This window comes from Porites lutea, chromosome 6 (genome assembly GCF_958299795.1).
Source record: "Porites lutea chromosome 6, jaPorLute2.1, whole genome shotgun sequence".
NCBI lineage: Eukaryota > Metazoa > Cnidaria > Anthozoa > Scleractinia > Poritidae > Porites > Porites lutea.
Window position 1 is genome coordinate 1325001 of NC_133206.1, and position 26981 is coordinate 1351981.

Below are 26981 nucleotides of genomic sequence, written 5' to 3' on the forward strand. Positions count from 1 at the left end.
GCGCCATTGAAAAGCACCCCTGCCCTTTTGAATGGACTTTTGTGATATGAAAATAATCGTACATCGGATTAATTGTATGTTGATTTTTTGATACGGCTGTTCCTCGGGTATTTCGGCACAATTGAGTTTTATTTGATCAATTTAGCTAGACTTGTGAGTTGATGTTCCTATATTTATACATCCATCCACATTCCAATTGAAACTTGTTTCCTTCGCGAAAATAAAAAGAAATTATTACTTTTAAAGCATTCTATAAAATTTACGTGCAAATTTACAATCGTTGAAATTTTTTTTTTCATTTCATAGCCTACACGCCTTAAGTCACTTTCATTTACGGCATAGAATCTTTCGTCTTAATCTTAAGGTCCTTTTCTTCCGTTTTAAGGAATAGGGTTTTGAAACTTCGGTGTTGTAGGTTTTACATCTCTACGGTTGTAAATGATCCTTTTAATTTAAACTTAGTCAGGGGCGTAGCCAGCTTTTCGACTAGTTGTAACTAGGCCTGCCTGACTTGCTTTTCCACATATCCTGAAAATTGCACACAACCTCACCAACACTTCGGGCTCTTAAGCTCTTTAGCTCACCCCAATGATATGACGCACAATTTATTACAAACAGTAGAGTGATCAACTAAAAAATTGGTAGGCCAAGGCCTAGAAGTCTATGGGTTGGCTACGCTCCCAGTAGTATTGATAGAGGTCATCGGTGTGAGGATTTTTTTTTATCACTTTTGTAGTTTTTAGTTATAATACATTTTTCTATTTTTTTTGCAGCTATACCCATCAGTGGTAAATAGGTCGCCGATAATGGCTTTTTATCTCTTCTTCCCTTTCCTAGCAGCGATACTGGGCTAGTACGGAAGACAGACTATACCTAGTAGCTAATACTGATATGAATAACATAACGCGCTCAAATACAATTTAAACATCAACAAGTTATAAAAATACAAAGGCAAATTTTCCTCTCTCCTGACTCCATGCGAATGAGCTTTGATGTGAAAAAAATAAAGTTGAGCTGTGATAAAACAAAAAGCTGGCGAGCGGCAGTACCGCAGTGAGACATAGGTTGAATAATTACTTTCAGTATCATATGAAGAAAAAAAACGCTCCGTAGTCTTTGCTGGAGTTGGAGAACGACTTTGGCTGCTCTAACATTGACTAATATCACAGCCATTAGAATCGCTGCGAAAAATTAAAGCATTATTTACCCCAAGCGAGGTTAGGTCAGTGGAGGTTTTCTTTGCCTCCGGGAAACAGATAGAATTCAGTAAAATTACGAAATAAAATTTTTACTTGTGGTCTTTAATCAATTAGTAAGCCACCCATGAAAACAAGTATAATAAAAAAACTACTTGTCATTTCCAACTCGATTTATAGTTTAAATGACCATATCATGAATTCTTTCCCGTCAAACGACAATCAAAATCAATGGCGTTGCCCTTGAGTCCATAGAGAAAATTGGTCACAATTGTATTCTTGTCATTTCATTTGCTAGCCTGTCATGTGCATCCAAACTGTTGTTTTTATTATAAAAGCTAGTCGTCAAATAATAGAAAAAGGTCCAGTTTTTTGTGTGTTGCTTTAATTGGTGTTACTCTGAACGGATGTACTTCACCTGTGTGTTGTTGTTGCTGTGGCTCATTCAGTGTTTTTGTTGTTGTAGGAACTAATGCGGCGTGACATTATTCGACAACCCAAGACCTCGTCAACATCACCAAAAGAAAAAAAAAAAAATGAATATTTCATTCACTGAATCGGATGGGTTAAATATCACATCCATGAACAGGGACGATTCTGTAATATGCCTTAGTTCTTGGATCGACAGCTGGTCTGTTTACATTAGCGATATCACGGTCGTGGCTGTTAACTTCCTCTTCTCAATTTTTGCAACCCTGATTAATCTGGCTGTCATAGTAACCGTCAAACGCACTCCTGTACTTCACCGTCCATTCAATGCACTGATCTGCAGTCTGGCTGCTGCTGATTTTCTTTCTGGCCTGATTGCACAACCGGTATACGCATCGTGGCGCTTATTACTACACACAACCAAAGACCCCTGTGGTTTAGAGCCTTTTTTCCAAGTGACTGAGTCACTTACTTTCTTACTTGTCGGTTGCACTTTTCTAAACTTGGCGATAACGAGCGTGGAACGGCTGTTTGCTGTCTCCAAGCCCATCGCCTATTCCACGACGATAACACTGCGAGGTATGTAATAGTTAATTACCAACAGCAAAGGAGTAATCTGGTACCGACCACTGAACTCAAAACTCGAGAACGATGTTGTCATACATCATATAACTACTAGCATTACGCATGCTCTGTAAAGGATGCTATCGTAAATTTCAAAATCCATCGTTTTATAGCGTTTTCAAGTGGAGGAGCGAAAACGATTTAAATGCGCTACGTGTAGACGAGTATTGCTTTTTGAAAATGGGGGAAGAAAACCTGTGTTTTTAAAAATATCCGGGTAGGTGTAGACAAGGCCGAAATTTTGATATTGATTTCCTGTCGACTTTGAATAATTTTGGCCATTGGTATTTTTCTAATATACTGAGAATCAAGAAGGTAGAAAATGTAAAAAAGGGCCTTTTTGAATCCTGATATTAGACCTCACGCACCCAAGGAGGCTCGCAGCTATTTTTCGAAGTCTCAACCCTTCGTGTTTGATGCTCCATAACTTTGGCTGTAATGTATGTACGAAAAAGCCACAGAGTGAAACACACATATCTAACATTGAACTTAATTTTAGAGTAGGTTTCGTTGACATGGCTGCTTCCAGAGCAACAAAATAACGACGACTGACATGAAAACTACAGAGTGTGAATCTTCTCGAAATCTAGAGCATCTGGAGCATCAAAAACGAAGGGGTGAGAGCCTCCTTAATTTGCCCCGTCTTTGTGCACACGCGAGGATTGATGGGATCTAAACGAGAATGTCATTAATCGGCAAACAGCTGTTAAAAGTGTTCTTCAAAAAAGATGCCACCATTGTCGTGTTCATTTTTCATTTCATACTGTAAATGACAATTACTGTATGATGAATGCCACAGAAACTCAAGATATTCCCTCCTTTTTAATATATATATATATATATATATATATATATACACACTCGTTTTAAAAAAGGTTGACATTTCAAATATATATATATCTTTTGTTTCTTTGGGCGAAACAAAAGAAAAAACAAAAGGTACATATATTAATATATATTTCTGAAATGTCAACCTTTTTATAAACGAGTGTATATTTTCTGACCTTAGTCGTTACACAGAGGGAAAAGATAAGCTAGTCCGTGAATACTTATTTCGTTAGGTTTTATTTTACTAAGGTTTTATTCCAAGCAGGCTACGTGACATTTTCGTTTACTCACCAACATCTTTCTCTGACTTATTGCGTGTAAATATTTCGGATCTTATGAATAAGGTAGTCTGTACGACGTCGTAAGTGAAGAGTGCCGGTCTAAAGAGTACATGTTGTTCAATAAAAAAAAACACGAAAGTATTGTAATTCCAATGAAACGCGATTGCCTGATCCCCCAGATAGAAAAAAACAAAAAAGGCTTTCTCAGTCATAACTAAAATTTGTTTCCGCGAAAAACGCATGCAAATTGCAAAACTCCCATTCGCAAAATTAAACTTGTGCGAAATCTCGTGCCTCATTGTAACTAACTTGTTCTAAAATATTTTCTCTCTATCTTTCTCAGGTATGGTTAAAACTGTGATTATCGCATGGGTAATCTGGTTCATCTACATAATCATTATGGTAACTGCAGTACCTGAGGTGGTTTACAAACCAACGAAAAACATCACAGCGACTTCATTGATGTTTTTTCTGATCGGTGGACACGTTTTGACCTTTTTTGCAATCCGCATCAACACAAGAAAGATAGTGAGTGCGACACACAATTCTCAGCAAACCAGATTATTTCAAAGGGAAAAAAAGGCCTTCATGGACATGACTTTGTACACTATCGCAACGTTTTTATCAATTTTTCCAGTTGTACTCCTCCAAAATGCCAACCTCAATGTCATTTCTCGCAATATTTTACTTCCTTGGGCAGCAACTTTCGCTTTTCTTGTCTCGTCTTTTAACCCAGTCATTCAAATCTGGAGAAATGCGACCTTGAGACAAGCCCTGAAAACTGCTATAAGGGGTTAAAATCTGCAGTGATCGTTGTAATGTGGAAATCAGAAAACGGATATTTTTCAACTGGATAAGAAAGTATGATACAATCTTGAGATCCTTACAGTGTCGATTAATATTGACCCCCCCCCCCCCCCCCCCCGCTCCTTTTGCTTCATCATCATCATCTTTATTTAAAAACACGGTAAATGCATTAACAATTTAATATAAAGCTACAACTTAAATGCGAAACTATGTATACAGATTAATATTCTATAATTTAAAATATTGCTAACTATTAAGGAAAAGTAAACTAAATTAAAGCCTGTTTTACATGAATGCCGTGTCGGAATTAATTAAGAATCGTCGGAAATTAGTCAGAGATGTTGCTTGCCTAGCAGCTGAGGGTAGACTGTTCCAGAGGACTGCACCACTATAGGCAAAGCTATTTTTGTAATGATTAGTACGCGGCAATGGTATTGCAAGCTTATTATCAGAATCGCGCAAATTGTAAGAAGTAATCACATCACTCCGTTGAATGAATTTCGAGGACAAATAATTCGGTGCGAGGCCGTTTAAGGACTTGTAGACCATCTCAGCCTTTAGTTTTTGACGTCGAGTTTCTAAATTGTCCCAGCCTAATTCTTTAAGCAGTTGGTTAGCGTCAGCATCATAACTAGAATTGGTAAGGACGCGGACAGCACGATTTTGAAGTCTCTGTAATTTGTCAGACAATGTTTTGGCACAGTTACCCCAAACAACACTACAATAGTCGAAGTGTGATTGAACTAACCCATGATAGATATTATGTAGAGTTGGAGGAGGAACACAGCGACTTATTCGTTTAATAGATCCAATACCAGAAGAGATTTTTTTAGATATAGCGTTGATATGATTACTCCATGTTAGATTTTCATCAATTAATACACCAAGAGATTTAGTAAAATCAACTCTGTTTAATTGTGTGCCATTAATTTCTAAGTCTGGGAGAACGGATAGACTATTCAATTTTTGTCTTGATCCGATTAACATAAATTCAGTTTTAGTCATATTGGGAGTCAATTTATTGGCAATGAGCCAATTGTTTATATTTAACAAGTCCTGATTTAAAGAAGCCTCAAGGGAGCAGATGTCATTGTCAGCATATGTTAGGTGAGTATCATCCGCGTACATTCTTGGTTGCGAGTTAGATAAACAATTAGGTAAGTCATTAATGTATAAGAGAAACAGCAAAGGCCCCAGTATTGTCCCCTGGGGAATCCCACAAGTTAAAGTGCAGCTTTTAGAAAGGACACCATTGACAGAACATTTTTGCGTACGATTTTCTAAGTAAGAAGAAAGCAATTTGTAGGCAATTCCTTTGACTCCATATAAACATAGTTTGGATAATAAAATAGAGTGATCGACTGTGTCAAATGCCTTTTTTAGATCTAAAAAGACAACAGCATTAACATAGCCACGATCTATGTTAAAGGCCCAATTATCAGTGGCTTCGAGCAAAGCGGTTACAGTTGAGTGAAAGGATCGAAAACCAGACTGATATTTTGACAAAATATTATTTTCGGATAAATAGGAAGAAAGCTGATTATAAACTATTCTCTCGAAGACTTTTGCTATTGCTGAGATCACAGAAATTGGGCGATAATTGTTCATATCACTTCTATCGCCCTGCTTGAATATAGGCGTTACTTTGGCTAATTTCCAGTCATCAGGGAATGTGCCGGTAGTTAAACAGCAATTAAAAATAATCGAGATACATGGTGAAATAAGGTCAGCACATTCACGAATAAGCCGACTTGATAGTTTATCGAGACCAGCCCCTTTAGACTTATTTAGTTTATTCAGTAGTTTTAAAACCTGTCCACTATCAATAGGGCGGAACTCGAATCTATTGTTAATGGCTTTGACACATTTCCGATGGCAGTGGTCATTGTTATTAGATAATGGGATGTCATTAGCAAGTTTAGGTCCTATTGATGAGAAATGATCATTGAAAGCATTCGACAAGTCGGATGGTTCAGATATAGAAGTACCATTTAGATTTATTTCTCTAATCGATAAATTAGCGGCTTTACGAGATGTAAGATCGTGGATGATTTGCCATGTTTTACGCGGGTCGCCATTAGTTTCAGTAAACTTATTGTTGTAAAATAATTCTTTAGCAGCTTTAATTTCAGTATTAACTTTGTTACGCATTCTTTTAAAATTGGCCCAATCGTGCGGATCATTCGACTTGATTGCTTTGATCTTTAGTGTGTCACGATTATGCATGCGTTCTTTCAAATCAGCAGTAATCCACGGAGAATTTTTAGATCTAACGCGCTTAATTCGAACTGGAGCATGTTTGTCAACAATTTGTAAAAATTTGGTTTTCCACTCTGTCCACATTTGGTTGGGATCAAGAGCTGGAGCCAAAAATTGCCAGTTCTCATTGCAGATATCGTTACGAAATTTGGCACGATTGAAAGTTTTAAAGTTTCTGTACGTTATTGAAGTGTGACCCTTTCGGAAGTTAATGGAAAGTTTACGAAATACATAAACAAGACTGTGATCACTAATACTGATATGGAAGACTCCAGAGCAGACTACCCTCTCAGGACAATTTGTATAAATTAAATCAATCAGAGTAGATGATTTATCTGTTATCCGAGTAGGCTCAGAAATGAGTTGGTGGAGGCCATAAATATCAGCAATGTTTATTAGCTGACGGACATTGTTGTCGTAATTGGTTGAGGCCATATCGGCATTCATATCACCAAGTAGGAAAAATTCAAGATTTGTTAGGTCAAGTTTCGCAATAAGATTTTCCAAATGTGAGAATAGCCCAATTGGAGAGTTAGGAGGCCTATACCAATTGACAACAATAAAAGGTTTAGAGTTCGGCTTGCGAATTTCGATACACAGGTTTTCAAGCTCGTCAACATTGAGATCAGTCCGCACGGAGAAATTTATTGTTGATTTAATATAAAAGCATATACCTCCGCCACCATCGCTAAGCCTATCTCTTCGAATTAATTCGTAGCCACAGATATAAAAATCAGAGTTATTATTAGACGCGTCTAGTTTAGTTTCCTGAATAGCAAGAACATCTAAGCACTTATCGGCAAGCAGAATTCTAATTTCATCAATATGCGTGGAGAGTTTGTTAACATTTAGTGAAGCTAACTTAAATCCTCGTTTTGAAGGAATGTGATTGTTAATAATGGATCTCTGCTGATCCAAAATTGATTGAGTCGATATGCAATTATTGTAGCTATTGATGTGAGATTCATAACAATCAAGACGATCGGCATTCGAGGAAACAGTTCAATGATGATTAGCTTCCTTGGCTGCTAAACATGATGCAAAGTTTTTATATAATAGTTCGTTACCTTGCTTTATCTCTTGAAAACCAAACGTAACGGCCAAAACATGATTTCCCGCCATATGACGTCACCTTTAACTTTCTTAACATCAGGGGGATATTTTGATTGGACTACAAGTACCAGACAAAATTCGTAGGGCGTGTGCCTCATGTGATAACATTAACACGAATCTTACCTGTAATGTTTAGCAACGTGAAAGAATTACAGTTCGGGTTGCAAATCTCCAAATACCTATCGTACTGGTCGAGTACTTGAATTTGTTCTTTTAGTCAGATCTAAAGGAAGGGCGGTATTTTTAAATGGTACAGGAGATATCTGCTGCATTTTTTAGTTTCGTAATACCTCCATTTTCTTGAAATTTTCATAATGGGACACGGAATCTGCACTGATAATTAAAAGGAAGCCCGGATTGTAATTGGTGTATTAAAACATAAAACAAGCAAACGAACTAAAAACTCAGAAGTGTGCTATTTTGTCCTTTTTTTTGGTTCGACTTACCTTATTATAGGAAATTACTGCTCCATGAAATTAACGCGAATCGTTAAAATTCGTGTTAATTCAAGTCGCGTTAATTTTTGTTGATCGTTAATTTTCGCGGTCTTAATTTCTCATTTTTCTCTCGTTGTGAGAGAGCTTTGCAGGGAAAGGAACGCATGAAACAGTTGTCGTTAGGGACGGACCATTAGAAAAGTTATGGGGGGGGGGGGGGTGGGGGGCGAAGTACAAAAAAAATATTCGCGCAAGGGAAAATTAAATGAAAAAAAAAATTCGTACAAGGAATTTGAGAACGAGAAAAAATTTCCTGGGCTCGAAAATTCCCCTACCCCCTCCCCCCCAATAACTTTTCTAATCGTCCGTCCCTTATAAGGGATAGTTTTAACGCCCCGGGGTGTTCGTATGGTGTTTTTTTTCACTGTCTTTTGCCTTAAATTGACAATTGAAACAGTTATTCATTAATAAAACTAATCACGGGGTTAATACTGAAATGATTTTCATGAAGAGTTTTTCGACAGAAAAATTCGTCTGACCTTTTTAATTTATTGGATGATTACTGATCTGGGTTGGCTCATTTTGCATCGATGACATTTATCCCCTAGGATTTACATTTCCTTAAAGGGTTGCAAGCAAGAATGATTTTGCATGAACTTTTGACAGTGTTTGCTGGAAACATATAATGCATATTATTTACAATTTGACGATTACGGCAAATAAGCTGAAAGAGTTATGTTATTTTTCTCGACCAGTGACGTGGAGCTAAATTGTAGCTAAAATGGCAGTCGTCTTAAACTTCAAACAGTAAATAGAAGTAATGAATGCTGGACTTGTAAACTGCATCACTGATGAGGTAAAAGATTTGATTAAAGAGCGAAAACAAGGCTTGACCATCATTCCATGACGTCATATATCATGACTATCTCCTTAACTTTTTGTCTAAATTTACGCGTTTCTGTTTCTTTTTTCCTCCTTTGAACAAAAATCTAATAAAAGTTCGGGTAAATGCAAAAGAAATATACAGGCTAATTTTTTTGCGAGAATGTTTTAAGGAGGGCATTAGCTATAATTTTTGGAGGCTTCTGTGCTCCTGTTGATAGTAAAACTTGAACGCTGTGATTACCGTGTGGAAGCCTGCCTGTGGCACTTGTGAAAAAAAAAAGAAAACAGGAATTATTTGAGACAACTTCCTTTCTTTAATCAAAACAAAGACCACCAAAAAGGTTTGCTGTGTCTACTCTGTGTCTAGTTTAGTCGTGTGCAAGCGCAACAATCTAGAGATAAGGTTAGCTTACTTTTTAAGTTCATCACCGCGCTTGATGTAAAACTTGTAATGTGCTCTACTGAATTGATTAAATAATTATTATGGGATAATGAGAATAATTTTTTTGACCTGTGAAGTGCAGCAAAATTGTTGTTGAAACGTGAATGTTAGACTTACAAACTGTTACCGATATAGTTAAACATTTCCAGCTTAACTGAATTTGAAACAGACGTTTTTTGCACAAAGAGCGAAAAGTACTAGACTTAAGAACTTAACGTCAGATAACGTGACTGTCGGCAGCCTCCTATCGCCTTACTTTGTCAAAACATACATGTTTCAGGAATAAACAATTACGGCTATTTAAAGATAAAAAGAAAGAAAGTATTGATCCTTCTTAACACATTAAATCGGTTAGCAACTTCAGACGAAGGGCTAATGAACTGGGATATCCCTTCGGCAAGCTTCTGTTTTACAGTGAAAGGAACTGAATATCCGTCGTGTATCCTGTGAATATATAAGAAGCAGAGTTGCTCCATAAAACACAAGGTAGAGTAGCTGTTTTTTTGCCTGCTCCACTCAATCATTGAGTATCAACTTCTCTCTTGCCGCCATGTCCGTTTAGGTGAATTGTTGATATGTTATTGCAAGAGAGTGGAAGGCGTACTAGTACGTATTCGTATAACTTAATACTCGGTGAACTGATAATTCTTTTAATAATTCCACTGAAATTGTATGGGAAAAGAAGCGTGTATAGGAAAACAATCGTTTAAATTGGGAAAGTCCTTGCATGGTTTATAAACGAAAGGAAGAAAACTTCCCACAGTCATTTTTCAGAAGACAAGAGCTATTCGAGCTTATTCCTGACAATCACGTGTATTATTCTGCTTATTCTGCCCAAAGGACGAATAGATCCTTTTATGAGCCGCGTTCGTGTCTTCTTCACTGCTACTCGCAGGCTCTTTCAACTCTTATAGAAAACTTTCCATGGTTAAATTTGTTCAGTAGAGGAAAAAACTACATAGTGGCTCAGGAAATGTTGATTGCTTCCTTTTTGACCACCTGGTCGATACTTATCTGGCCCATTGGGCCAAAATAATTTAATATACAGTACGCTGGAAACTTTCAGAGTCAGTTAAGATGGCTGAACACAGCTTGGTAGGTCAGTGTGAGTCGTTACTATTCATTTGGGTGTTATTTAAAAACTCTTTGCCGATATTAAGCTCAAATTTGGCACGGACAAAATATATTTATTTAACATAACGTTTATTACGCTAAACGCAAGATTTCGACCGTTGCTATGGCAACATGGATGTTTCAAAAGAAGCAAAAAATTGTGAATCCAGTTGGTTTGCGCAAAACCTGATGGGTTGTCGTTTATCCGTTTAAAAGTTATGAGATATGATTAGGCTAAGTAAAGCTAAGGTTCCTATGCCACCGTGGTAGGCTTTTGTACAGTGTGCCCTGTCTTCCCAAATGCTCCACCCGAGTCGCGTCTTCTTTTTTCCACTGAAGGTACCCAGTCTACCTCAAAAGTCACCAAAATGCTCGATAATGCTCATAATAGAAGCTTCCTTAATTTGTTTATTTAAAGATGACAAAAACGTATATTGACAACAGCGTATTCAAGTTGCGGATTTTATTACACCGAAACGGGTAATTTTCCAGACGGCTGTTAACTAGGGTGACATTCGAATTTGAATTTTTATTGGAATTTCCATTTTAAGTGTTCTTTTACCCTTGAAAAGTTTTCAATTTTTATTTTCTCTGAAAAATTCTCGGGAAAATTCCACTAAAATGTACAAGGTCTTCACAGTAAGCAAAAAAATGTCAACTAGTAGATAGATTTTTCATGTAATAATACGTATCTTCCCATTATATACACCGCGTTTGCTCCTGTAAGTAGAGAAAGGTGGCCATGATGAAACTAACCACTGAAAAAAGTACACAATTCTGCTCCGATAATATATAGTTCAGATGACCAGATTATAAGTTTTTTCCCCTCAGGCATTCAAAGTGAAAATTTATTATCATGGTATTCCTGTCATCTTATTAGGTAACTTATTGTGAGTCAAATGGATTATAAAAACAGTTTTAAAAAAAGAAAGTTATTATGAAAACAGCTGGTTGTTTTAACATTGCCTTTAGGCTGCCTTCAAATGGATTAAAACTATTCAGACACATTAATTTTGTTTTTGGTGTACGACTAAGCATTAACGAACTAACAGCCTTTTAATGACTCAGTAGACGACCAGAGACTGACATGACATTAGTCACCGCCAATTCATTTTGGGCACTTGTTGTATAGAGCCTTACAAGTTGTTGAAGGTCGTTTGCGGGCGCTAAAAAAAAAGAAAAACAAGAAAGAAAGATTAAATGTTCTCCTCGTGTCCGAAAAAATAGCATCACTTTCTCTAGAGAATCTAAGGTGGCTGTTATATGGCAAGGTAAATAGTTTTATATATCAGTTATTTATTGAACTGAATATCATTCTCACCATCTTCTGTTATCTTGAACTAGTAGTTGCCCTCAAAGGAAAGCGGAGCCATTCATTGCACAGTGTGCGGTTCGACTTTTTTTTATGAATTAATTTTGATTTTGTCTGGGCAAAGAACGAGCTATATTTATTTGGATTTCTTCCTTTATTTAACTTACTAGCTTTTTCACTTTAATTCAATGCCTGCTTCATGAAGTAACTTAAAGTTGACATTTTCATGAAACAGAACTGAGACTATAGAAAGTACCGTCCCTGATAACCAGAATCCGACAACCTAATAATCGATAATAAACAACTCATGACAGAACCGCCAAAAGTTTTTTAATTTTCTATGTCGAGAAGAATGATTTATTTCGTTACAAATTTTGTCATATTTGCCGGCACGTTAAAATGAACGTCCTTCACTTGATAAAGGCCCCCCTAGACTGAACTTCAAGAACTGGCTAACCCATCTATAAAAACCTTTCGTTTGAATTGCAATAGTTAAATTAAATGAAATGTAGATTTAGAAACTTCGACAACCATCTATGGAGTGGGATTCCATCTCTTCTGCTTGTCTTAGTGATAATTCGGTTACCCCGGTTATTCAACAAAAACTTACGTAGTTTGTTTATTCTGCTCCCCTGATCATTTGACTATTTTTGTTTTATTGATGCCCTGGACACTACAGTCTCTTGTTTTCACTGAAAGATCTTTGCTCTCTCTCCTTTTCTAGATCAACTCACTCGCAGTTATTTTTTTATCAAGTATAAGCGGGATGACTAAAAAACTGAAGTACGAGAACAAAACGCTACGTAAAAGATTATTGTCGCTGCCTGTGGCAAAAAGTTGTTTACAGTTCTTCGTTTGTGTTTCTTGTTTTTTGGCTTTGGATTAAATGTTTGTGTGGTGTGCATGTTTTTGTTTTTGTAGAACCGGGAGTGCCATCATTCGACAACCAAAGATCTCATCATAACCAATATTTGACTGCAAAGCACAGGATAAATATGAATACATCTTTAGTCAATGATTCATCTGGCCCAAATTTCACATCCATGAACAGTGGCGATTCTGTAGTATTTTGCCTTCCTCCTTGGATTCTTTATGCCATCGACATCCAGTCTGTATACATCAGCGACATAGGGATTGTGGCTGTTAACTTCCCATTGGCAGTCTTTGCAGCCCTGGTTAATCTGGCTGTCATAGTAACCGTCAAACGTACTCCTGCACTTCACCGCCCTGTAAATGTACTGCTATGTAGCCTGGCCGCCGCTGATTGTCTGTCTGGCCTGGTTGCGCAGCCGATATACGCAACATGGCGCTTATTATTACACCACACCACAAACCCCTGCGTTTTAATGCTCCTTTACCAAGCAACCCAGTCTCTTCCTTTCTTATTGGTCGGTTGCACTTTTCTAAACTTGGCAATAACGAGCGTTGAACGGCTGTTTGCTGTCTCCAAGCCCATCGTCTATTCGACGACGATAACACGACGAGGTATGCAATAATTCATCACCAAACAACAAGGCAGAATAAAAGGGCAAGGCCCGTTTTAAAATTCGTAATTCACATGTGCCGAATTTACTGCTGATGAGAAAACTTTATTGTCCTCGCGTTATTTGAGTTTTATTTGCAATAATAGATTCGGCCTGATGTTTGTGAAGTTCGCAGATGTTTGAAACAAGCGGGACTTAGGGAGTTTGAAACGGGATTTATTCCCTAGTAGTAGACCCATCGAATTTGAGTAGTTGCATTTGCATTTGCTGCCTGCTTTACAGGTAAAGCATGACGAATTTTGTTAAGCCATTAGCTCACTGTTTAGTTCAGTGTTACCCTGGGCCATTTAAGTCTGGCGTGGATTTTAACAGTTACTGCGCTATGGTAAAAGGGCACGTAGAAGTAAAGTAAAGGAAACACTCAGATAAAAGTTTGATATACAGTTGTTATCCATTTTTGATTTACTCGGCCAATTTTGGTATTTTTCTAACATACTGAGGATTTCAAATGTACTATGGCTTATATTTAAAGATAGGTCCATTTGGAATCATAATGGGTTATAAAAAATACTGAAAGATCATCCTCTCATTCTTAAAAAATATCGCTTTTTTCCATGCCTTAATTTGTTTTTCAGGTATGCTTAAAACTGTGTTTTGCGCATGGGTGATCTGGTTCATCTACATAATCGTTTTGGAAACTGCAGTGCCTGAGGTGGTTTACAAACCAATGGAAAACATCACGTTGTCTTCACTGATTGCTTTCCCGATTGGTGGACACGTTTTGACCTTCTTTGCAATCCGCACCAGCAACAGAAGGATAGTGAGTGTTGCCCACAATTCTCAACAAGCGTTTCTTTTTAAAAGGGAAAAAAGAGCTTTTACGGACATGACTATGTACACCATCGCAACGTTATGTTCTATTCTTCCTATTCTACTTCTCCTAAACGTTAAGGGTAGTGTCTTTTCTCGCAATATTTTATTTCCTTGGGCAGCAACCTTCACTTTTCTTGTATCGTCCTTCAACCCTGTTATTCAGATCTGGAGAAATGCTACCTTAAGGCAAGCACTAAGAGCTGCCATAGTACATCGTAGTTAAAGACTGCAACGATCGTTGTAATCCGGAAATCCGAAAACTAGAAGGCTTCCTCTAAACGAGAAAGTAATTTACAATATTTACCAGTACTCTCTACGATTCGCATTTTCTCGAAGATTTTTGTCTGTCTCGCCTTGACCAAGCTGACCGGTCTGGGAGAGCCGACGTGTTTATACGGAGAAATGTTGACCGGGCAAGTAAGATGACCCTACGTACCTAGGGTCAACCTTCTAGCCGAGGCTAGTTTTATTTCTCATGTCTATGAAATTTAATGGTGAGCCTATTAAAAGAAATATTTTTCGTTAGTTCAAGTCTTCAATTCATTTCAAGAAAATTTTAGAGGGGGCCAAGTTGCACGGCAGACCTTGTCGAAGTTCCCTGACGAACGCAATTCAAAATCTTTTATTCAGACGTCGTACTTCTGCCGTGCTCTTATCCAGCTTAATTCAAGAAGAAGCACAGTTGAAAAGCACTACGGTGGCAGAAGCACGACGTATGAACTAAGTCTTAATTTACTGTTCATTACGGGCCGGCAACAAGGCTACTAATCGCGCCATATTTAATCGGCGAAGGACTTTTTTGAAAGTCTAATAATACTAGTTTATTATATGACTTTCTGTTTGGGGGACCGGAAACAAGTGCAGGACAAGTGATTTGAAAGTCATTTGAAAAAGAGGAGGCAAACATAGGTTTTATTGGTTCACGAAAATAAACCGGCACATTCCCTTGAAAGTGAATGCAACTGTGCCACGTTGAAAAAAAGGTTTCCGTAATGGTCGAAGGGTTCTTTGTTGCTCAAGTGGGCCGAAATGTAGGGAAACGTTTTCTGTGAAAGAATTAGAAGACACTAATAATAATAATAATAATAATAATAATAATAATAATAATAATAATAATAATAATAATAATAATAATAATAATAATAATAATAATAATAATAATAACAACACTTCTGGTCTAAAGCTTTGGTCGTGCGGGGTATCAGGTCGATGCATTCTGCTTGGATTTTAGTAAGGCATTTGACAGTGTCTCATGTTATATTACAGCACACGTTATGTAATTGTGGTGTCTCTGGCTGCCTTCTAAACTGGTGCAGGGACTACGTATTGAATCGAAAGCAGAGGGTAGTATTAGATGGAGTAAGCTAGCTCCGACTGGCGTCCTATCTCCTCAGGGGTACCCAGGGGTCCTCTGTAAGGGCCTTGTTTTCCGTGATGTTTATTATTGACCTGACTGATGTTGTTTCTCCTACAAGTTTGGTGACTTTGTGTGCATGCAGATGATTGTAAAACCTCGAGGGTCATTCAACGTCCATGCGATCATGAATCGTTTCAAGATGATCTAACTAACTCGGTTCCTTGAAGTCGGCTAAATCATATGAGCTTCAATACAAAGCAATGCAAGTTAAAGCGGATTCCAAAAAATCGCTCTCCTATTCTACTTGCTCCTCTACAACTGGATGGTACCACCCTTCAAGTTACCGCTGAAGTTTCCGATCTTGGCTTGCTCATCACTAACCACAAATTAAACTGTCCTGGAACTCTCACATAGACAAGACTTCCCAGCAAGGCGATCAAAGTACTTGGTTTGTTAAAAAGGAATGCAACAGATTTAACAGACGCTTCAACGCTAAGAAGAATGTATTGCGCCTTGGTTAGGTCACAGCTGGAATATGGGTCTGTTGTTCAGTCACCTTTCACTGCCAGAAATATTAAAATTAGAAAGAGTGCAGCGTCGTGCCACGAAGTTTACCCCAAAAACTAAAGGTGACTATGAAGTTCGTATCTTTAAGCTTAATCTACTGTCCCCAGAACACAGACGTTTTCTGTTTGATTTTCTCTTCTTTACAAAGCTTTGAATGCATATATTAATATGTCCAATTCTACTCTGATACTACTAGGTACCCCATAAGAGGAAAAGACATCCTTACTTTAAAGAAGAACTATGCCCGAACAAACACGTTCAAGTTTAGTTTTTGAAAATTAGCTTCTACTTCACGTTAGATCAGCTTCTAGTATCTCAAGTTTTAAACGTGGTGTGACAACACCTTACTACCACAGGACATTAAAGAACCAGGTAATAACCAAGATTAGGAGTTGCGTTCTCCTAACGAAGAAGATAAGTAGCAAAAAAGGAAAAACAAACAAACAAATATCACCATCAACAAAAACAGATTTGTATGTGCTGCCACTTTTTTCAGTGATATTTTTTGCCTTCGTTCCACGACTACGACGTAACAATTCCAAACTTTATGAGGGGTGTGAACACAGAGAGGATTTCATTTTTCTTAACTTGTATGCAGTCTTTTAGAATCAAACTCCAAAAAAGTTAGTCAACATTTGGGCTCCATTGATCAAGAAGGAATAATAGCGTAGTTGCTCAAACTCCTTATTCACAATCAGCGCATTATCTATGGCGCCCCCAAATTCTGCGTAACTCTTGATTCAGGGGGCAGGGGGCAAAGATGGGTGACAAAGAAAATGCGCAAATTGCAATTTTCCTGAACTGAGGCCTCCGTTTTAAAAAAGAAAAGTCATCCTGGGATAGAGGATCACCCTCCCAGCCGAGTCAACTTTAGCGGGCGCAGTTTATGTATATATAATAAAAAGGTGACTCCTTCAACCGAGCCAACAACAGCGTTCGGGCGTACTCTGATCGTCTCGCCTTGACCAGGTTTTAAGTTGGACCGGGTAGGAGGATGACCGGGTCACCCTTCTAGCCGAGCCAACATTTTGTTATGGTGCAAACGGTTTGCCAAGCTTTACAAGAAAATGTAGGAAATTTGGCTCTGCTGTCGCCCATGGTAGACCATGGTAGCTCGGGGAGGTGAGTGACACCTCTATCCAGACAAGTTTTCTTCATATAAATGGGTCCTGAGAGAACAATATCGTTTTAACAGGATCCGATCCTTTTGATCAGTACCAAGGATTACTAACGCTCAGGCTAAAAAAAAAAAAAGAAGAGAAAACCGAAATAGCTGATACAAATGCGTTCATCACTTTCAAAAGGTGATTTGCACGATGGTGTCATTTTACTTCTACGACAGAAAAATCCTTGTCATTTTTCCTTTCATTTTTAAAATTGGCATTCTCAGCGAGACTTAAATAACAACAGCCCTAATTTCCACAAGAAAAGCAAAATCCTGAAGGATTCTTGTTGTAGTATACTGAAATGACGTCATTATGCAAATGGCCTGTTACTTTGCAAATCAAAAAACCGAGTGAAGTTCTTTTTGATTTGCTTTAATTACCAGCAACCTAGGGAAACACGTTTAAAACAATATATTCCCCTACCCGGTACAGAAGGGTGGGATTTACCAGAGAGTGGTAACAACGGATAAAACTGAACAATGTTAAAGGGAAAAGAAAACTGAAGGCGATTTCAAAAAGTCAGACCGGTCACTTTGGAAATGAAATGTTTCATTGTCTTTTTTCGAAATTTTTACTCAAACCCATCCCCGCCGTGCATACCATTCTGAAATAAACTAATCTGGATAGATAATCCTGATTGATAGCGGAATTCTCCTGACGACTGAACTGCGTGGCCTGGCCAGCCATTTCTGACAAATGGTGAGCGCCCTTACTTTCAGAAGGCCATCTTTAGTGCTTCCCTTAAAGCGGCATTTCTTTGAATCTGAATAGCGGGATTAAAACTGGATATCAGCTGGCTGCAGGTTACAGCCCAAGGAAGTAGAATGTTTCCTGAAATGATGGTGCGTTCTAAATTAAGAACCACTACAACAGGAATAAGAGTCAATAGAGTCGCCACCGTGTAGAACGTCATGTTCTTAAAAGCCTTTTCCTCCCTTCTGAAGAGGATCGTTTGTTGAGAGTTATGAGTGGCACTAACGATCTTTTTGTTGTTGGAACGGATTGCGCAGAAGGTCAAAACGTGTCCGCCAATCTGTATGGCCACCGCTGAAATCAACACCATACTTTCCAACGGTTGATAAATCCCTACAGGTACAATGAATTCCATAAGGCTGTAGATGAACCAGATCACCCATACACCAACGATGATCTTCACCATCCCTGAAATATCATGTGTGTATTATTTTAGGACTCAAGCAAGTTAAGGCGTGAACCATTAGCTTAACTGGCGAAGTAGCATTAAAAAGACATTTTTGTAGCCGGTCTTCAAAATTGGGAAGGTGGTGGTAACGATACGGGACATATTCGACATCGATACTGTCGTCACGTGACCTGCGAGGATGTACGGACTAGCCTTGTTCTGTATCTACGTTCTTGTGTAAAAAAAGGGGATTATGTAATGGAGGAGAGAGTTAGTCACCTGACGTCTAAAAAAATGAAAAGGTAAGTAGCAATTAAGACGGTTTTGCTTAAGATTTCATGTGGAATATTTCTTAATCATGTTCATCGATCGTGCCTAAATTTGGAAAATGTCCTCAAGAGGTCATCGACCAAGAAATGTCACGCTTCTAACGATCACTTAAACAATCAAAGCAGACTGATACAATTAACCAGGGAAGTTGGATACTTTTTCGTTTTTTTCACATTAAGGATTCAAAATGAACTTTGTAAACCTAACAGAACAGGAAGATTATTCGCTTGATTAACAGATTTTGCTTTAAACATTAGTGATTATAATTACTCTGCCGATGCAAGCCTATGTACTAACAGGCAAATTTTGTCCTCTTTTATTTTTAAAAAGTATTGACTGAGTATACCGTATATATAAATACTGAGGCTGTGCAATGCTCGTTCGCAACTGAATTAAGTGGCCTGGAAGAATTCAATCTTTACGAGCGCGAACTTGAAAGGCTGTTTCACAGCAGAAGCTAAACACAGATATTAGAAGCTGCAAAAACTGAAGCAAAGAGGCGTGATATCTATCTTAAAGTTTTTACTTGCAATTCTTTCACCTGTAGCTTAAAGCAACTGGTCTCTGTAGTTGGTTTTTTTTTTCAACGTCCAGAAGATAAAGACAGTTAATTAATTAATTTTGATCTTTGAGCCCTGAATTTTGTTACAGGCAAATGCCACTTACAATGGTGGCTGTCTAGTACTATTATTCATACCTCGCAGTGTTACTTTGGCTGAATGCTCAAGAGGGCTTGAAACAGCATACAATCTTTCGACGCTTGTTATTGCCAAGTTTACGAAGGTAAACCCGAGAAGCATTTGTGGAAGAAACCTACTGGCTTGGTAAAGATAGACTAATTTGCAAGGGTCTTGAGATTGATGCAGAAGAAAGCGCCATGCCACGTACACAGGTTGAAGAACAAGGCCGGTTAGACAATCAGAGGCAGCCAGGCTACACAGCAATACGTTAACTGGACGGTGGAGTGAAGGAGAACGGATTATTGTGACTATAACAACCAGGTTAGCGATCACGGCAAATATGGCAAATGGGATGTTAACGACCATGATACCAGTGTCACTGATGTATACAGACTGGACGTTGACGGCGTTTAGAATCCAAGAGGGGAGGCACAGTTCAGAACTGTCGTGGTTGAAGACTGTGTTATTAACTGTATTGTTTAAACCTCCAGTTTTGTTGATCAGCATGTTTCCGTTTCCTCGGTGTCAGACGATTCTTCATATGGCTCTGCAAGATAAATTAATAATAATAAGAAAATAATCTAATGACTCACGCTCTACGCGAGCGTGCAGTATTGTGTTTCAAAGAGATTTCTTAGTATGAGGAAGATTTATCCAGCCTCGTTTTCTGAAGGAAAGGCATTGCTGATTCTGAAGCAACCGACCATTGCTTGTTTAAACACTACCTTGTGCAAACGGTTTTCATCTTGAGTACCCGTCCCCGACAGACCAGCTTTTAGACCAATAACTTGATGAAGGGTGTGCAGTGGGGTGCTCGTATAGGATGCTGGTTGACTGATCGGACGGTGACAAGGAAAGGGAGGGAAACCTCTGAAACCCGTAATGAAAAGGTTCAACAATACGAGACTGGTCACAGCATACTTAAACCAAACAGCCTGGAATATCAGCGTTACCGAGGGATACAGATTATCTAAACCCACCAGTTTTAAGGTTACGGACCGTCACATATATCATTCTTTGACCTTAGGATTTTCGCTGCATCTGAAGGCAAACGCCAAAACGTTATGAACATGGTCAAAACGACAACATAGTCAAAACGACTATGGAAGATGCCCGGACTCGAATAGAACTCCAACAATTGAAGGGTGCAGTGATCCATGTAAAAAAAAAAGATTGCACGTGAGTCATAACTGATCAGTGATGATATTGGATGAGACGGCCAGAATACCAAGTCTTGAGGACGGGAAGCAGTACAAGTTCCTAGGGCATGCTTGAAAAAGTGACACAGGAAGATAATTTTGTCTTAGGTTGCGCAGCCAAGAAGTATCTCCGGTGGATGTCAGTTATTTGGACAAGTTCTTAGTCGCACCACAATCTGCACAATCGTGTTATCGCGTCAAATCAGTTTGTCTACTAATACTTGGCTATCTAATGTGGAAACAACGGTAGCCGATTATAAATGGATCTACAGCAGATCGACAGGGAAGCTCGGAAGACTGTTATTGAGAACGGATAAAGCCGGGCACCCGTGTGGCTCGAATGCGTTATTCGACCCGCTAGAGAAAAGAGGCAGGGGCGTGCGCTCAGCAGATATGTGATATTACGCTACGAAGGTTAAGGGTGCGGTTAGACTCTTCACGTTTTGCGGGGGAGTTTGGTTTCGAGCTCAATCTCGAGCACGCGCATACACTCAGTCAAGACGGAATTGCGAAATAGTCAAGTGAAGAGGATGTAGTGAGAAATCAACGACGGCAGGGAAGTCTAGTTACAACTAGCCTTATATTATGAGAAGTTGAACGCTAGTGGATGCTTCTGGTGGCTGACAGAGTGGACCTCCTGCCTAACACTCACTATATATTATTATATTTGCCGGTATACGATCAACTCTTACCAACTCAGTCGGTTAAATGCCAGGTAGAAGACCCATACAAGTTCGTGGAACCAGGCGTGGTGGAGGTTGTTCAGTAAAGTCCCAGAAAGTGTGGCCTCACATCTTGCCCAGGTGCAGTGCCCTGGCACAGAGTAAAAAGCTATCCAGACACGTCTCAGCTTTAAAAGTACCGTTTTCTGAGATGCTGCATTATCTGGGACTCGTAGATGGCTCACACCGTCCGCCTAGTTGAACAGGGTGGCAAGGCACGCACGGCAATTTTTGAGTGGCTATTTTTTTGTCGTTACCACATTTTTATCTCTTTCCTTTATTTGTATATTCTTGAACCTTATAATCAATACCCAATCGCGCTTTTCCCTTTAATTTTGGAAGGATTAACCACGCTAAAAAGGAAAGGATTTCATGGAAATATTACGACAGCTGCGGTAATTCTCACAGCTCGCATGTTCATTAGATAAAAATCTCTGTGTTCTTTAATATGAAATAGAAATAGAAAAACTGAAAGAAAATTTCAACAACATGTTAAAAAATAAAAATAAAAAACTTATTAAACGTCAACAATAATTAAAAACGTTTCAAGCTTGCTTTTTAATGATTCTGAACAGATGGGGCGATTCTCACATCACGAGGAAGATTGTTGCAAAGCGCAGACGTGTAAAATGAAAAAGCGTGAACCATCATAATTATTTTCCTAAACATCTGAAGACGTCTTTAGTTTTTTAAAAAAATAAAATAATAGTAAAAATTACACTACTTTCATTATCTGAAATTTAATTTGCCCAACTTTGTCATAAGCATTAGCTATTTAGTACTCGTAAGTTCAAAAACTATAACATTTGGAATAAAATGGAATTATCGAAGTCCTTACCTTTGCTCGATCTTGCCTTTTCTTGATTAGCATAAGGTTTTCACACAACATTCAGAGTTACTTAAAAGCCACAGAAGCCGAATCATTGATTTCAGCTCATTTACACTTCATACAATTCTCTTCAAAAACTCTTCAAAGCAACACGCCTATTTTGAAGCCAATTATTTCAAAACGTTTTTTACGAAGCTGTATTCATATGTTTTGTCCGCATGGTTTAAACTTTTCATACGCTTTTACCGCCTCCTTTTGCTGTGTCGTTCCGTTACAAACTTTTTATCTCATTCATTCATTTATTCAATCATGAAAGTTATTAATATATATAGGCCCAGTTCAAACTTCGAACTTTTCATGCACCGATCCTAATCCCTTCTCTTTTAAAAGCACATGAAAGAAAACGTTTGAATCAGCAAAGTCCGACATGTCTAATTTGGGTCGACCCATGATTAAGATCGAGTATCCAACGTGGGAAGTTCGCGAATTGGACTATGGAGCGAGTTCGTTTCAAACGTCGATCTTTTCAAGTGCCAAATTTAATGCATAAGTTACTATTAATATTTATTTGACTGGTAAGCATTGTAGATCATTGTACATCGTGAAAATGATTTGAGTCCGACTAATAAAGTTCGACGTTTGAATCATCCGTCGAACTTACATCATTTGGGTCGACCCAAATATGTATAAGTTCGGTTCATGAGAAGTTCGACGTTTGAACTGGGCATAAATTTTATCCAATCACGCTTTTCCCTTTCATTTTCAAAGGAAGCCGCGCTCAAAGAAAATGATCTCAGAGATTAGGACGGCCGCAGAATTCTTACAGCTTGCATATCCATTACATCTAATTCTCGATTATGTTCTTACAATAAGAAATAGAAATAGAGAAACTAAATAAAAAATTTCAAATCAAAATTCTAGATAATAAATAATAGTTCAAATTCTTATTAAACCTTAAAATTTATTAAAAGGGTTTTAAGCCTTCTGTAATTTACCCAACAGATGAGGCGATTCTCACACCAAGAGAAAGATCGTTCCAAAGCACCGGCACTTATGAAAAAGCAGAGAAAACCGTTTCACTCCCCAGCGCCATTTGCAAGTCCGTAGCCTCAGTATCAGGAGTTACTGGGGGAAAATGAAAAAGAAAAAAGCGATACTGTTTCCTCCTCAACACGCTCTGATAGGAAGCGTATAGAGATAGACAGAGAGCTGTCCAATCTGGATTAGACAAAATTCGCTTCATACGAAAGTTATAATATTAAAGTCCCTGTGTGGCGCACATATTTTTTGGTGGTGAGGCTAATATTCGCATATAACAAATCGATATAAACTCAAATGAAAAAAATTCGAACAACGTACTCCACAGACTTCACAATGAAATACTTAAGAGGCTTGGAATATCACTGGAGGCTGAAACAGGCTTCGGTTAGTAATTTAATTTACGTAATTTTATGCCTCCAGAACGGTTGTCAACTTAAATTTGTGTTTAGGATTCACCTCTTTAGCCTGCTGCTATGAAGTTTTCCAAAACTCAATATAACGATAAAGAATTTTGTGTAGCCAGTTGGTAGGTGCTGTTCTCGTCTATCTCCCGAGAAGGGGCCATTGTGAGATAATTAGGACGACTGGTATATTATATATTTTATTAGCTGTCACGTTCCCAAATCAGTGTTAGAGGGAAGGCGAACGAACAATAGCTGAACTAAATCTTTGCAAGTGCTTGAAAATATTGTGATTTTCTAACCTATGACTATAGCGCAGTGGATTCCGCTAAATAACTTCAGTCTTGCTGGTTCATTCTACAGTAAATTAACAGCAGTAATATCTAGTGAGACAACAAATGGAATATAAAAGAGCTCTTCTCTGGAAATAACGATTGCTAAAAGCATTTGTTCCTGGGTAACTTTCTTGCGGGACTTCTCACAACTTTATCGTAACTACTAAGTAAATGACCAAATTTTAGAAAAGAAGACCTCCGTGTTTGATGGATCCGTGGAAACGACTAACAAAAGCTCTTTTCATTTGGCTATTTTTGATTATATACTTCCACATAAATCAATTGCACAGATGAAAGCAAAGTTGTAATTTTGTCCGTCGCCTGTTTTTCTTTGTGTTTTGATAGTTTGTTTGTTTGTTTGTTTGTTTTTTTAAATTTCCCATCGAATACAGTGCGCAGACTCCACGTGATCTGAAAAGGTGACTTTATGTATTGACTTTATGCTAAAACACCGATTTGCCCCACCCACAACCCAGGGTACACTGTTTAACACAATCACTCAAACCCCTGCGACAGATGGACTGGACGTTTCCAGTTTCGTAAGGGGGAAGGCGGGGGGGGGGGGGGGGGGGGAGGGGGGACTGTCAACAACTTTATGAAATTCTGACGGAAGAAGGTAAAACTAAGCTAAGTACACGGAAATCCAAAATTTTATACGACAAAGTAGCAAATGATTTTTTTTGCTTGCTTTACAACATTTTTTAATCATGCCATGACATATGGGAGACATTTTCCGACTCGGCAGTCGATACAAACTAGTCCCACAGCTGCCTGCGAGCGGTTTCGCCCGGCTACCGGCCGGGCCCCTAATGACAATCCTGAGTCCGGGTGGTCTGCAGATAATGCCTAGACCATTCACAGGGCCATCTTTAGTGCCTGCCTCAAAGCGGCATTTCTTTGAATCTGAATTACTGGGTTTATACTGGATATTTGCTGGGAGAAGATTTGGGCCCAAGGGAACAGAATGTGTCCTGAAACAATACTGTTTTCCACATGATTTAGCAGCACTAGAAGAGGAAGAAGGGACAGTAACGTCGCCACTGTGTAAAATGTCATGTCTTTAAACGCTTTTTTCTCTCTTTTAAAGAGGATCGCTTGTTGGGAGTTGTGGGTGGCATTAAAGATCTTTCTGTTGTTGTTACGGATTGCCTGGAAGGTCAAAACGTGCCCGCCAGTGATTATGACCATCATTGAAATGATCGTGATATTTTCCAGCGGTTGGTAGATCCCCTCAGGTACAGTGCTTTCCATAAGGATTATATTGATGAACCAGATCACCCATGCACTGACGACAATCTTCACCATTCCTGAAACAAAAGTTTCGTATAACTTTAAGAATCCAGTTTGTTTAAGCATGGGTCACGGGCTAAATTTGCGGGATTAGGAAGGGATTGTTTTGATTAGTCTTCAAATTGGAAAGTATTTTCCAGGTGTTCTCAGCAATATATGTAATGACGTTACCATTTCACTCACTGCCTTCGAGGCGCAGAAATTGAAAGAGCAGCATACGTTTTTTTTGTGTGTGTGTTCAATTCTTCTAATCAGTTCTTCAGTTTCGCTTAAGATGATTAGTACGAATTAGTCCTGTATGTACGTCATTAAGTAATAAAGGAGACCCAGTCACATGATTTCTTTGTACCTTTCCCTTTAAACTGAAAGAAGGCCTGATACTTAGCTTTAATTGCCAGTTTAGACCGGAGAGGCTTTGGAGTTGCCCCCACCTCGCTAAAAAGGTTTAATAGCTTCAATCCCGTTTAGGCAATGACCGCCAAACCTGGCGACTTTTTCTCAAGATTTATCTAGAAACATTTTAAAGTCGTGTGCGTTGTACGTCAACATTGACGTTACCATGGCAATCGAGTATTAACAGCGCACCATGTTTTACAAGATTTGAAGAAGTTCCACATAAAAGGCTTTATCATTATTTTTTACGTATTGAATTATTATAATGTATTGAGAGATCATTAACTGGTCTGGGTGTTGATTGCAAGCGATAAAAATAGTCAAGCGTTACAACTAACTACGAACAATAACGAACTAAGCAGTAATCACTTGTAAACTAATTAAAAACGTTCAAGGAAATCTTACAGGAGGAAACTGCTATAAATTTCCTCAAGGGAAAGGAACTAAAAAAAGTGTAAATTTTCAGTTGTTAACGTTCCATTTATAAATCGCTTTAATAGGAACTCGCCGGCCGGGTTTAATTGTTTAATTATCTTTAGAGTGTAGTTGTCCCCAGACAGAACGAAAGAGTCAGCAGTCTCTCTCTTTTTTCTTCTCGGGCTTACATTTATCGCAGTTCGCGTGCTTGGGTTTCTCGTGGGTTTTTAATTATTCCCCCCCCCCCCACAAAAAAATAAAATAAAATAAAAATAACAGCAGGGAGGAGAAAAGAGAAAAAAAGGCCGGCCTGAATATGGTTAAACAATTTTAAACAAGTCCGATACCACTTTAAGAACCCTAAAATGGAATTTTCTGTGTACTTTGTAAAGAATAGAACAGACTAGAATAGACCAAATAATTTTCCCAGAATAGGAACCCAAAACAAATTCCATTTCTGCAGGGGTCTGCTACAATCCTTCATACCTCTCAGTGTTACTTTGGCTGAATAAGAAAGAGGCTTCGAAACAGCATACAACCTTTCGACGCTCATTATTGCCAAGTTCACGAAGGTGCAACCGACAAGCAGGGCAGGAAGAGATTTACTGGCTTGGTAGAGATGAACCAATTCGCAAGGGTCTTTAATGTGATGCAGCAGAAAGCGCCATGCTATGTACACAGGTTGAACAACTAGGCCGGTTAGACAATCAGAGGCAGCCAGGCTACACAGCAACACGTTAACTGGACGGTGGAGTGGGGGAGAACGGATTATGGTGACTATAACAGCCAGGTTAGCAACCACGGCAAATATGGCAAATGGGATGTTGACGACCGTTATCACAGTGTCACTGATGTACACAGACTGGACGTTGACGGCGTTTAGAATCCAAGAGGGGAGGCATAGTTCAGAACTGTCATGGTTCAAGACTATGTTATTAACTGTATGGTTTAAGCCTGCAGTTTCATTGACTAACATGTTTTTTCGTTTTTGGCTGCAAGTACAGTTCTGTTACCTATAAAACAAGAGAAA

At 38.5% G+C, this 26981-nt stretch overlaps 3 protein-coding genes across 3 annotated transcripts; 1 reads left to right on the forward strand and 2 right to left on the reverse strand.

The window, feature by feature from the left end:
• Nucleotides 1–4450: 4450 nt before the first annotated feature.
• LOC140940797 (uncharacterized) lies at nt 4451–7833 on the reverse strand. The gene is made up of 2 exons (XM_073389760.1): nt 7828–7833; nt 4451–7330 (listed from the first exon to the last, which is right to left on the reverse strand). Exons 1-2 carry the CDS (start codon nt 7831–7833, stop codon nt 4451–4453), a joined length of 2886 nt encoding a protein of 961 aa, XP_073245861.1.
• Nucleotides 7834–12721: 4888 nt separating this feature from the next.
• On the forward strand, nt 12722–14306 carry LOC140940798 (uncharacterized). The gene is made up of 2 exons (XM_073389761.1): nt 12722–13211; nt 13846–14306. The coding sequence occupies exons 1-2, from the start codon at nt 12722–12724 to the stop codon at nt 14304–14306; spliced, it is 951 nt and encodes a 316-aa protein (XP_073245862.1).
• A 10400-nt stretch (nt 14307–24706) lies between these two features.
• Nucleotides 24707–26927, reverse strand: LOC140940800 (uncharacterized). The gene is made up of 2 exons (XM_073389763.1): nt 26438–26927; nt 24707–25158 (listed from the first exon to the last, which is right to left on the reverse strand). The coding sequence occupies exons 1-2, from the start codon at nt 26925–26927 to the stop codon at nt 24707–24709; spliced, it is 942 nt and encodes a 313-aa protein (XP_073245864.1).
• Between the last annotated feature and the right edge of the window lie 54 nt (nt 26928–26981).